At 43.3% G+C, this 13421-nt stretch overlaps 1 protein-coding gene across 1 annotated transcript in view; it reads left to right on the forward strand.

Moving 5' to 3' along the window:
• The window catches only part of ZCCHC7 (zinc finger CCHC-type containing 7), a 115465-nt gene that overhangs the window by 83061 nt on the left and 18983 nt on the right, over positions 1-13421 (forward strand). The window contains exon 8 of the mRNA XM_075411691.1: positions 7474-7509. Within this exon, the coding sequence (XP_075267806.1) occupies positions 7474-7509 (36 nt within the window). The remainder of the gene's footprint in view (positions 1-7473; positions 7510-13421) is intronic.

The raw sequence follows: 13421 nt of genomic DNA on the forward strand, positions 1-13421 counted from the left end.
AAATTTAAATCCTGCCTAAGTTGTGTAGATTGTCAGGAACATCACAGCTTGTTCATTTTCTGCTCATTTTAGGTCCACCTTTAAATCAGAAAGGTTTGTCTTTGAAACTTTCAGGCAGTTCCCTTGCACTTCTGCATGGAAGGCATGAGGCCGCCTGCGCAGGGCGTGCTGAGGTGTAAGACCAGGGTCTCGTCTGCCCATCCGTGCAAAGAGGGATGGCACGGCACAACTGCAGAGTGCGAAAGGAAGGTTGCGAGGCTACACGGCAGGGTTAGAGAGGTTGTGGAAAGCAAGAAGGTGTCCTTTGAAAACCTGATGTCTGTATGCAAATAAAGAAAACAGAAAGGATCATAAACTCAGGCAGATTAAATGCAGAAGCGCAGAATTGAGACTAAAGAAGAGTTTAAGGGGTGCTTCGCAAAGGAATCAAAACCAACAGTAAATCTTTCTTCACGTCAGAGCAAGAAGCCTGTAAGGCCAACAGATGATCACTCAGCCAAGATAAGACCATTGCTAACAACTTAAAAATACTTTTTTGGCATCTAGCATTCACAGTGGAAGAAAACGGGGACATTCCCACACTGAAATCTTACTTTGTGGAGGGAATCATCAGAGAATACCTCTGAAATTGAAGAGAATATTAGGATTACTACTAACCTATGAATAATAACCCATTACCAGAACAGCATAATGGTTACCCAGAAGCCACAAAGGAGCTGGAAGGTGAAATAGCCTGTAACCTTTGCTTTGTGTCTGATTGGTAACTGAGTTGCAAATACAATCACAATTTTTACTATGGGTCCCCGGGAGAGCTGGGCAACTGGGCCTGCCAGCCTGATGTGTGCACCAGGCAAATTACCAGAAACTGCAGTAGCAGCGGCATGTTGGAATGGATGTATAAATATGATATATGCAGGAGGATTCAAGATCGCTTTTGTAAAGGAAATCCTGCTTCTCAGAAATCTCTGGGGTTCTTCAAAGGAGAAGGTCGACAAGCATGTGTGTAAACATGATCCAGTTGACATAGTCTACAATTTCCAAAAGGCGTCTGACAAAGTTCCTGACCAAAAGCTTTTAAGGAAACTAAACAGGCATGGAGTAAGAGGATAAAGGTAGGATATGCTAGTGTGACATGGGAAAGGGTGAACAATAGGGTGACAAGATTTGCTGAGAAGACTGAATTATTTAGAGTGTCAGTGCTGTGAGCTAGCTGTGAGGAACTGCCCAAGGACTGTAAGTGGCAGAGGGAGAGCAAAATAAAATGGTGGATGAACTCGAGTGGCAGTAAATGTAAAGTAAAATGCCTGGGGAAAAATAATCCCATCTTTGCATAGAGAATGATGTGCTCTGAGTTTACCATTACCATTGGCGGTTGGACTTGATGATCTTAGAGGTCTTTTCCAACCCTAATGATTCTATGATTCTGTGATCACCATTCAGGACTCAAATTTTAGAGTCATGACATACGATCCCCCAGAAAATCAGTTCAGTGTTCAAAAGCTGTGAAAAAAAAAGCCAGTGAAGCGTTAGGAAACACCAGGAAAGCAGTGGACACCTCGGTGCAATTTTGGTCTCTCTCTTCTGCATCCTTCAGCACACCTACAACTTTTCAGCCTGGAAGAGAGATGGCAGAGGGAAGGATCTGTAAGGAGCTTTAAAATCATCTGTGACAGGAGACAATGATTAGGGAACAACTGTCCATTGTTTCTTCCTTCATAAGAATTAGGGGACATTTGATGAAGGCAGTAGGAGCTAGGCTGAGAAGAGGCAGAGGGAGGTGACTCTTGGTGCAAGAGGCAGCAGACCTGTGAGACCCCTTACCAACTGACCAGATGGAGAAAGTCTCCAGAGGAGATGGGAGCACATCATGCAAGAGAAAACCGCGGAAGATTATTGAACACCTAGAAACTTCATCCAGCTTGCGAAGTAATTGGACTTAAAACAGTTGAGTGTGGAAGAGTGTTTGAGAAAGGCTGTGTGCTTGCCCTGTTTTTGAGCTCCATGAGGCATTGGCTGATGGCTGCCATTAGAGACCGTGGGCAGGTGGTGGTCCGATGCAGTGTAGTCATTATTGTTTTCAGGCTGTGTAAACTGAGTGTAATAACAAGTCCATATGTCTGTGCCTCTGCTAATTACTTTCTGTAGAAGAATTACAAGTCCTCCACAGGGCATTTTGTCAAAAACGTGAGAGTGTTTCACCAGGCCCAGTTACCGCAGCTGTCCTGTGTCAGTCTTCTTGTTGGGATGTTTCTGCTGTCCATGGGCAGTGGAGACAGACCACAGGCTTTGCTCTGAGCCTGGGGCCAGACGAGTCCAACGTGCTCCAAAATACGCTGAAAATTATACTGCAGCCTTCATGAAGCAGATCTTAGTACAGGGTTGGGAAGAACACTGATATACTCCCTAAGTTTTTGTGAGTTGTTATCAAATACTTCGGACGTTCCAAAAAAGTTCTCACTTGCCTGTCCCAGAAAGTTTGCGTGCTTTTACTGTGATACAAAGGATGCAGAACGAACTCCTGTGCACAGTCTGTTTTAGAGTGACTCTCCACTGCCACGCTTTTGTCCAGAAGGGAACGTGAGGCAGCTCAAGATACTTCGCCTAGTTTGGTTTGAAAATGTTCAAAACTGGTTAGAACATTTCCAGGGTAAATACATCTATTGTGTCCATTAGGACAGTTGCTTTCCATGACACAGCCCTGGGAAAGTGTGGAGTGATCATAGATGGAGGCGTGTTGGAAGCAGCTCGACCATGTGTGCTTTCCTCCAGAAGATCATCAAGGAACGTGTAGCAGAGTTGTTCAAAACTCTCAAGCGTGGCTCTGACTGTCTGCTGCTCCCCATAGGAAAGAGCACATCCGTCTCATGCAACGTTGTGTGCACATAGAGATGTGTATCTAAATATAGCTCCATTTTTATACATATACTTGTGCATATAAGCTGAGAACCCCATGCTGCCAACATACTGTGTATTGCAGGTTCGGTGGATGTCCTGAGGCTTGTGGTCTGCAGTGTCCCCTGCCAGCTGCCAGGGTGGGAGAAGAGCTTCGTGAGCAGGGTGGTGTGGCCGGGAGGAGGCAGACGCGGCGGGCAGGACGGCGTCTCCTTCTGTGCTCATGGAGAAGCAGCGTGCGAGTGCCCATCCTGCTCAGCCGTGCTGTGGCTGGTGGCCCTGCCGTGCGAGGACGCGTGCCCGTCCGCACCCCCAGCCCCTGCGTGCAGCCCTCCTGCGCGGGAACCAGCATCTTCTCCGTGTGCCTTCACACCTTTTCTGGCCATGTCAGCCACCGCTGGCCTCTTCTAGGTTTCCTTCTGTTGTGCTGCTATCGGATCCCGTGCTGGTGCTTGCCGTGAGGACCAGGCGGCCTCGTGGGCCGTGACGTGGCCGGGGATGCGGGAGAGTCCGTGGGGCTGCGCCAGCGACCCGCGGCCCTGCCCTGGGCAAGAGCGAGGGGTTTGCCCTTCTCCCCGCGCCCCCGGCACCGTCCCCGGTTCCGATGGTGGCAGGGAGCCGATGTCACCCGGTGCTGCGTGTGGGTCGGCGTTGCCGGTGCCTGGCTGACGCCGGCGGCTCGCTCCGCGCCGGCAGCGGTGGCCGTCTGTGCTGGCGGCGCGGGGAGAGGTCTCGACATCTGCTCATGCAGGAGGGGTTGTGAAGGGAAGCATTGTGTGCTTTCCGCGGCAGTTCCCATGCGGAGGTGATGAAAAGTGTGTGTTTTGGCAAATCTTTTGTTTTATTGTGGTGGCTTGCGGCGGGGCAGCTCCGAGCAGCCGCTGCTTTGACAAAGCACCAGAGGATTCTGTTAAAAAGTTGTGTTTAGTAATTGTAGTCGTCGTGTCAGACCATAACTGACTTGGAGCTGAAGGATTTTTGCGAGATGAGTAGCTGTGCCAGCAGGGACCCAAGTCTCCTGGGCCAGCCGCGCTCTCATTAAGATTTGCCGCTAGCCGTGGTGGTGTTCGGCAAGTATGTGACGTGCATGCTGTTATTGTATGCTTGGCTTGTCAGCCTGCAGCTTTCTGACACTCACTTATGTCACTCTTTATTCAGAGAGGAAGAAGCTTTTGATAATTTGACAAGACAAGCTCTTAAACGATCTAGGTCATGGCCTTCACTGTCTGTGATTGTGAACATATTTCCTGAAAGCCCTGTCACTCATCACAGCTACATTTTCTCCCGGGGAGCCGCGGGCCCGTCCCGGTCTCCTGTCAGCGCGTGCATTTTGGTTATTCATACGCCAAATACAGTAGCGGGGTTTTTCCTTCCCTTTTGCGAACGCTCGCATGTTAGCGGGGCTAATCCTCTCCCCGCGCCGCGCTCCCCGCAGGGCCGCGTCGAGGGCCCGCTCGGCGCAAGGCAGCCGACCCGCCGAGGGGAGCGGGAGGAGGAAAGGCCGCTTAGTGCCGGTTTTGTGTTTGCTCATTGTTGTGGAAATATGAGAACTGGTGGCAAGGGCCTTGTCTATTGAGCACTCGAGTCCCGGTCTGCTGTCAGGGGCTGTTTGAGATTGAGTGTTTTATTTTCTTTGATGTTCACGTTTGAGAATAGGGAAGTGGGAATTAAACAACAGATGCATTAAGCCGTTGTTCTGGTAAAACAATAATTAACACCTGATAAAATTCAGTACGGGTCAAAACGCACAGTATCCAGCCCTGCTTCATCTGGTGGGGCAACCTTACCCGGATCAGGCTCGGGTATGAATAATCACCCTTCCGAATTAACCGAATGCGGGCCGCAGCAAAAACGGCGTGGATTTGGGAAAACTGATTGCCCAGCTCATGTGGCAAAGGGCAGGCGGACGTGGCGAGAGGTGCGGGGACACGCTTCCCGCAGCCATGCCGCCGCCCTTCAGGGTAGGCACCTTCTGCGCCCGTGCATCTGAACGCTGGTGAGGGCAGACCACTGGGGCAGGAAATAAATGCAATTTTATTTTAATGTAGTTCATCACACTGCCATCGTACTGTTACACCACAAGGGCTTTGCTTTAAATGAGGGCCGTTCATGGTTAAGTACTTTTAAATAAATAAGAAAAGTCACAGGTTTGGTGGTGGTTGTATTTGGTTAGGCTCTCTTCTATAGCAAACCTCTTTGCTTCATTTGAGAAGCCAGTATTCAGTAGTAATTGTTAATTACATTTTTTGTCATTGCGTGATAGAATATACAGACAATAACTCTGAGCTGATGAAAGGTAATAGAACTCCTAGTTAAAAGCATGGTCTCTAAAAAGCTGTTGTTTAGTCAGGCGTCCGTTTTCGACTATTGTGTTCAACTCCTGAAGTTCGTAGGTGATCACTGTGACGATGAAAAGTATTGCACCGAATCACCATCTGAATGAAGAAACATGCTTGGCCAATTTTCCCTTACCACCATCTTCCTACCTCCTTTAAGTTTTCCCACAGCCTTAAAGCATCCTTAAAGGCAGTGGTGGTAAAACCTGCCTCCAGACAGCACTACTGAGGTGTTGGGACTGTGCCTCTGCCAGTGTTTTGTAAGAGCTGTGCCACCTGCACTTTCCTGCTCTGGGTTAGAGATTTTCGCTGCAAGTGATGTCTTTGTGCTCAGGGCAGGAAAAAAAAAACAGCAAAACTGTTATTCAAATATAAAGTAATTTTCTTTATTATTATTAAATAGCTGCTGTGTGAGTAAAGGTCATATCAGAGAGTGGCATTTTGCCAGTATATGACAACTCATTGATTGCGATTTTTCAACCATATTAGTCTGGGGACACTGTGGTAATCGAAAACTATCCAGAACTAATGTATAAATAACTGGCTGCTACCCCTGTGCTAAACCAGCAAAAGTCTCATGTACCACTGAAGCCTTTTACCGGCTTGAGGGAGAAGGCAAGGTCTGTGATACAACATTTTTGTGTTTATATAACACGCCTCCGAATCCTGTGTAAGTTAGCGAGGGAGGAAAATCCTTTTGTTTGCACTCGAAGACAGCTCAAGTGTGTTCAAACTGTCAGATGTTGTAGTCTGTTCCCCTGTTAGAAATGCTAGGTACTTCACACGTTTTCTTTACAGAAATATTAATATAAAACTCAAATATTTACATGCAGTGTTTAAGAAAGAGGAGAGATGTTGAACCATTACAGAGAACAGATTGTAGGTTTTTCTCCAGAAATTGTGTTACTGATGGAATAAATAATAAATAATATAATTTCCATCACATCCAGGAAAAACGTACTGTATATGCCATAGGGTGACTGTCAAAAACTTGGATTATTTTTTGAGACGTTCCGTTGCTAATATTGGTTGCTGGATGGGTTGTTTTTTTTTAACTAACATGCTCTGTCAGAATAAAAGAAGGGTAGAATTTAGGCATGAGCGAAAAATTTATTCGAAATCTAAAGAAATGTTAATAGTACTCATTTGCAAGTAGTCATGAGGCTTTAATGTTTGAAATTGGAGCTACGGCATATTATGTAGAAGCCATGGAATAACTAATATTTCTTTAAATGCTGAAAACGGAGATTGGTAAATCAAACTGCTAATTGTTCAAATGATTACGAATCTATTTTAATAAAAGGGTAAACGTCCTAAACAAAAGTGAAAGACCTCCATCAAAGCCACTGTGTGCACACTCTCTTAAACACTAAAATGGCTAACAGACAAAGTAGGACTACTTCTGTGTCTGTTTGTGGCTTGGGGGTTGTAGGAGAAGAAAGAAATATTGTAAATTCGGTAAAAATGTTAAGAACCCATGAGAAAGTAACCTCTGTCTCATTGATCGCCGACACATTCTGATTCTGTTTTAAGAAGAAGATTCACATTTTCCTCTTTTCTGTCTCTCACGTATTCCTCGGGTCTATTGTGTTATTGCAGAGAGTCAAAGACCTGCTCTGTAAATTTTTTTTACCATGGCTGCACTTACAAGTTTGTGTGCAAGCCTGGCAAGTTTTAAAAAAAAAGATACCAAGCAAGCCATTGTAAAAATAGAAACATTAAAAGCAATCTGTTATGCTTCTTGTTTACAACTCATCTGACATTAGGCTACTGAGGATTATTACATGTAACAATTATATTTTGATTAGGATACAGATTTGTACAAAAATACCAAAATACTTGTTTCTACATTAAAGGAATGTACCTTGTGATTTAATTTCCAAAACATTCTGTAAATTTAAAATGTCAGAAAATGTAGAATTTAAATTAATTTCTGCTTCTTTTGAAGTATTAATACTTATTACAGTTAAGAGCGTGTTACTCTTCCAAACTTCTAACCTTCAGAGAAGAAGGAGAGAGAGAAAACTGTTACTGGCTTTCTGACAATGGCAGGGAGTGTGTTAAACCAGTGTAAAATTCAATTAAACTGTCTAGCCAGGTTTTTGAAGCTGAAATGCAGACCCTTTCAGTTAAGCTTCTTATTTTCCTGTGACCGACACCGGTGGATACTGTGTTATGCCAAAACCAACAGGCTGTAAAGCACCTTGTTTCATGCTCCTAGCTGATCAATATTTTTATTTTCCAGGCTTGCCCAGAAATATGGAGGCAGTATCACCTAACAGTAAGTAGAAACACCTTTTTTATTTTCTTCTACACCCAACCTATTTACTCTTCTGTGAACTGCTGACCATAAAATATAGACAAGCATCTTCTGCGAGAAGATAATAAACATCTGAAGAGTTTTTGAACTGAAGAATGCAATGAAACACTGCCACTATTTTTTAAACATCTTTAGAACTTATGATTTTGTTTTAATACTGAAATCATTAAATGAGTGCCTTGCAGCACACTCTTCTCTCAGTGACTACATTTACACATATAAAGAGGGTTAAATTTTAAGTTGAGATGCATAGCAGAAGCAATAATCCCATCTCAAGATATCCCAGATGCTGGTAATTAATCACTCTGTGTGACAAAGCTTTCTTTTTAAATGAGTAAAATAAATCTCAGCTAGGGTGGAGATGTTAGTTTGAGCAAATACACTTCATAAACTTTTGCAGATAGTTTCTAATTGGTAAGGATATAGCTGTAACTTCTTTGGCCTGCGTTGGTTGATCTTTAATCACTGAAACAAGAAGATAAAACTTTGAACTGTACCAGTGTCTTGCTTAAGGTTTTTCCTCATCTGTCAAATAGAGATAAAAATAAAACAAAATGCGTATATATTTGACTAATATTGAAACTTGGAACAAGGTTTAACTGGTTAAGACAATATTCAACGGGGTGCTATCACAAATCTTGAATATATTAATTTATAAAAATATTACACATAAAAACACCTTTAAAGATTAGGATTTTTGCGGTTCATCTGAAGCTCTGCTGTCATTGCTATCAACCTTGTATGCATTTTAGCTGTTCTAGATAATTAATCAGTCTGTTCAAAAGAAAGTAGAAAAGTTTGTCCACTACTTTTCCGTATGGGTCTTTGGTGTGGGCTTTTTCTTTTGAGCAATAAATGCAATGTGCTTTATAATTTGTTGCTTCCACCCCTTCATGGTGGTGGAATGCTCTTTTTCTGGTTTTACTTCTAAATTCAATGAACAGGAGAAATCTGTACTTAAATCCTCTTGCTTGTGTTTTCTGCATAATGGTTTTAAAACAAAGATCTGCTTTGGAAATCCTCCACCCTTCTGAGCATTTACTTTTATTTTAGACAGAATTGGTAAAGACTTTAAAAAAAATGAGCAAAAGGCACATTCACAGAGTATTTTTGTTTGCTTTTTTAAAATTGCATGAAGGAAAAAGGTAAATACTGTCTTTCATTATAATCCCTAAGGGTGCGTGTAAAAATTATTTCTGAGAGGTTTATGATATTTGGAATCTAATAAATAAGTATATTAGATGCAGTCATATGTTGGGTTCTGGTTTTTGCTGAGGTGTAAGATTTAATTTAATTTTAGTCTTGCTTGCCATTGAAAATTCATCAAAAAGTGAGTTGCAGTCAACACTTAGAAAATACTTATTTTTGTAAAAAAGCTTGGGAAAGCTTAAACCTGACCCAGTGGTTACTTGGACAGAAATGGAGATGTCTGAGGTAGAAAATTTTATCTGTGAATTTTGTAGAAAGTGTTCAGAGTTTACCCTTTGCTTACTACAAAGCTATTAACATTTGTCAAAACAAGCTCTTCTTAGAAAATGTAGTAGTGACGAATACGAGTGTGTTATTAAAAGCACCTGTTTGGAAATTCTTAGTGCATTTTAGGGACATTTTGAAATGTGGTGAAGTATGGGCACACAAAGATAAATTGACACTGAGTCAGACCCTAACTACTGGTAAATAATTTTTTATTTTGCAGTGAACTGCAAATTATCTGTAAATAATCCACATTTCTGATATGTGGGAAATGCTTTGCACGTGTCCATTTTTTTGCCTGGGAAGACTCACTTTGACTCAAAGTTGCATTAGTAATCAGATTAAGCCTGGATTTTAGAAATTTGTGTGCTAAAATACATGCTTGATATTTAAGGTAAGTTATACCTCAAGAAACTGCATTATCTGAATTGTTTAATTGTATAAGTCCCAGCTTTTATTATTCCGCTTAAATATTCTCTTTTGCACGCAAAGCAGAACAGAGGTAATTCGTATTCTCGCAAGAATCAGAAACTTCTATGTTAGAATAATGTATATTATACACATATTTGTAGAGTTTTAACTAAAAAATGAAGATACTGTCATAAAAGCATAGTAGTATTTCACTATAGAAATTAGTTTATGATTTTCCTGGTTTAGAAGAAATATTTCTGTACACACAGGAGAACTGTTTGAAGAGAAATAATAGGAAGTTTAAAAAAAAGTACTGTTGTTGCTGTGGTGTAGAGGCTGCCCAATTATTAGCAAACAGCCTAAAGCTACAGTGAGTTTTTCCTGTGCTTTGGCCATGGATACAACCACTGGATTTAAATTGATGTTGGTAAATTGATCACGAGTGTCACCCATGCAGGTACATGTAAGCACAAATAAAACGAGGCATTCGGGTCTGTAATAAACGGCCGTTTTTACAACATTGCTTACAGACAGGCATTACAAAGTTTGCCTGAATGTTTTGCATTATATAAAGTATTCTTAGTTAATTACTGTGAGTGCTTGTGAAAAACCACACAGCCTTCCACCTTTCTCTTTTGTGAAGCTTTTGGTGATTTTATTCATTATCTGGCTCTTTCCTAAGAGATGGACTGCCATCTATTGACTTCTTGTAGTCCCTGCACAGAAACATGAATTGACTAGAACAATGACTAAATAATAAATCCACTCTGCTGTTATGGATGGTGGTAGGTTTTTGTTTACATTAGCTGTGGTGACAAATTTTGGCACATTACAAATAATTTGTTGTATGGGCATAAATGTCTCATTCCCACCAAAACAGACTGCCAGTGCAAGAAATCTTGTGAGCAGCTGAAACGGCAAAAAGGATTATAAGCGGAATATTTTAATTTACCTTTTGATAGAAAAACGATTATCATATTGTATTCAATGAAGCTTAAATTTAAAGGCTCTATGATAATCAAAGCTTTATAACTGGATGAAGTTAGTTTCTTTAAACTTGTTCTTTCAACTCTCTTAACTAAAATTATTCTGCAAAAAACCAATCAAAGTCAGCAGAACAATCCAATTCCCACTGTGGTTTAAAATAATATTGAATAACCTCTTTAAGAAGGTGATTTAAAACTTTTACAAATCATTTTCTTTGTGCCTGCTCTCTGTGTATTTCTCCTATATCAGAAAAGGGAAATTACGTTTGCCAAAACGTATTTTAGGTTTTTCTTCATGCAGGTATCTATTTGCAATAAATAGGTCAGTTTTGATACCAGCTTACGGTTGTCATAGGGGTTATTATCAATTCAAATAACAACACAAGGACTTTATTGGCAGATCCAGGATAAAGAGTTTTGATCATAGCTTACTGCAGTGTAAATAATCATACATGTAGTTTTTTCACATGCAAGGCGTTTGAAGGTCTTGTAAAGCTCTTTCTTCTCAATTATTAGGAAGCTTAGCTTACAACTCTGTCTTTGTAAATGCTGGACGTTCCACAAACCCAGAGGAGTACAGTCTGTGCTCCAAGCGACGTGCCATCACATCCCCTTTTCCCACATTTTAAGGACACTGGGGGTGCTCATAGCAGGGATTTTTCATCCTCAGAATGTGTGGCTCTTTTTCATTCCCTTTCTCTTGTCGTTCATATTTCAGCTAGAAAGGTAGAGGCGTTCATTAAGTATTTTGTACTCAAGTGGAGGCCAGTTTATAGCCCTCTATTTAAAAAAAACAAAGAAGTTAGTGATTAAGATTAAGGCACCCTATGAGTTTCATGCATTTTGTTCAGTTTTGCTGTTGTATTCTTAGAAAGAAGTGCAATAGCATCGCTCCGAGCTTGGTCTGCTGTGCGATCGCCTCGCTGTGTGTCCGGTGGCAGCCCCGTTTTAGGGGTCTGCGGGCGGGAGGGGCAGTGCAGTCCCACCGCGCTCGGGGGCTCGGCGGGGGGTCTGCGGCGTCGCGCTCTGAGGGGGACAGCCCTTCTCCCCAAGTGTGGGAGCTGCCGGGGGTGCTGGCGGCCCATGGCCCCGGCGGGGCTGGAGCTGGCCCTCCGCGGGGGCCGTTTGCTCATGTTCTGCACCCAAAACGGCGGGTGGGACCCTGGGTCCTCACCCATGGCCACCCGTGGCCTGTCTGGTGCCTTTGCTGCTGGAGTGACCCGACGGGGTAGGGTAGGTGCTGCGTTTCCACCCAGCAAATGACATCACTTCAGAATAAAAGGGAAATTTATATCGTCAGCACATAGTGACCCATGTTTTGCTTCAGGCGCAAAGCTGCGCTTCTTTCACCCGAGTCCCTCCGAAGCGTAACTCAAACCTCCTCTGCACAGTCGTGCTGGTGGGGTACCCAGCAGACGTGCAGATGTCCATCCTGACATTTGATGTGACGTGAGATACGTGCTGGCTGCGCTTAGGTCTCCTTATGTACGCCGCGCTGCTTCATTGTTCGGAGGGACTCGAGTTGTACAAAAACAAACGTAGCCAGTCTGGCTCAGGAGCAAAAGGTGAATACAATAATCAAATAGGTGCTGACATTGTAAGTACTAGTATCTTCTTCAGTAAATATTTACAGAGTCGTGAAATTCCATCCATAAAATGGGCAGAGCGTGATTTTTGTTTTTCTGATGTGTTTCTCGGTATATATGCATATGCTAAAAACCAAATCCCACTCGAATTAGCTGTTTTCTCTCTGTAGGGACTGCTAATTTTTAATAACCTCTTCCTCCCTCTACTGCTCTGACCGTAAGGACTCCTTCCCCCATCCCCTGCCCTCACCAGTCTCATTTATATTAAAGCTCCTAGGCCAAGATGGCCACCAACAGAGTTTTAGAACCATCAGAATTTTTAACTAGCAGAAGCTATCATTTAACATGCTTTTTGACAGTTTGTTAATCGTACTTTTAATCCACTTACATAAAAGAAGGTGAAGCAGGAATTGGCTGTTTTGGCCTCCGTGTGTAAAAGACGTGAAGGGACAATGCATCTTTTGTGTTTAAATTTTGCGCTCGGATTTCTTTGTGTGCATTATTAAAATTCCTCATGGCCTGCCACTTTTTTCCTGAAATGAAAACGTAAACAGTGTTGCTTAAAGTCAATTCGTATCCTGTAAAATGTGACTTTCAGAACCAGAAAATTCGAAATGTGACTCTGGCAAATAATATTTAAGCTTGACAGAGAGATCATGTTGTTTCCCGAGAAGCTTTGCAGTTTTTGTGCGGTGAGGGAGAGGATGGGTTTAGAAGTATTTCCAGGAGGAGATTAAGCCTGGCTTCCCGGCGCGCGGGGACGGTGCTGGTGCCGTGGCTGTGAACATGGCTGCAGTGGCAGCTCCTCTGCTCTTGGCGTGGCACAAGGCTGCGCACCACCAGGTCGTCACACTCGTGTTAAATGCGTCAGCGCTGGGTCAGTTTCTCTCCGGGTGTTTTAAGGTTGTTTTTATTAAGTCTAGTGAAAATACCACTTTGTTCATGCTATGGACAGGGTATTTTTTCATATTCTGGCACCACAGAGTGGGCGCTTGTGTGTCAGCGCTGCAGTAGCCGTTCGGCGGGGCATTTGGCGGGGAGGGCGAAGCAGAGTCCCCGTGGGAGAGAGCTGAGGGCAGGGGTGGCTCTGCGTCCCGTGGCTCGGGGGGAAACGTGCACACCGGGAGCGTGGAGCATCCCCAGGCAGGCCCTGAGGGGAGGGAGCCTCTGCGGTTCCTGGGTTTGAGAAGGCTTCGGCGTCGCTGGACGGGCGTGCTGGCTGCGTTAACCAGGGTAGGACGTAGGGCAGACCTTGGACAACTGTTGGCAGATGTTTGGTTCTTAAATCACCTGCTTGCATTGTTCAGGCCCGAGCCCTACCACTTCTGCGAGTGCCGTTCTGTGACAGAGATGCTTCTGAAACACCTGCCTGCCCGGCACAGTTGTTCTGGTTAAAATAAGTGTGTTAGAGGTTCTG

Source organism: Opisthocomus hoazin, chromosome Z, assembly GCF_030867145.1.
Source record: "Opisthocomus hoazin isolate bOpiHoa1 chromosome Z, bOpiHoa1.hap1, whole genome shotgun sequence".
NCBI lineage: Eukaryota > Metazoa > Chordata > Aves > Opisthocomiformes > Opisthocomidae > Opisthocomus > Opisthocomus hoazin.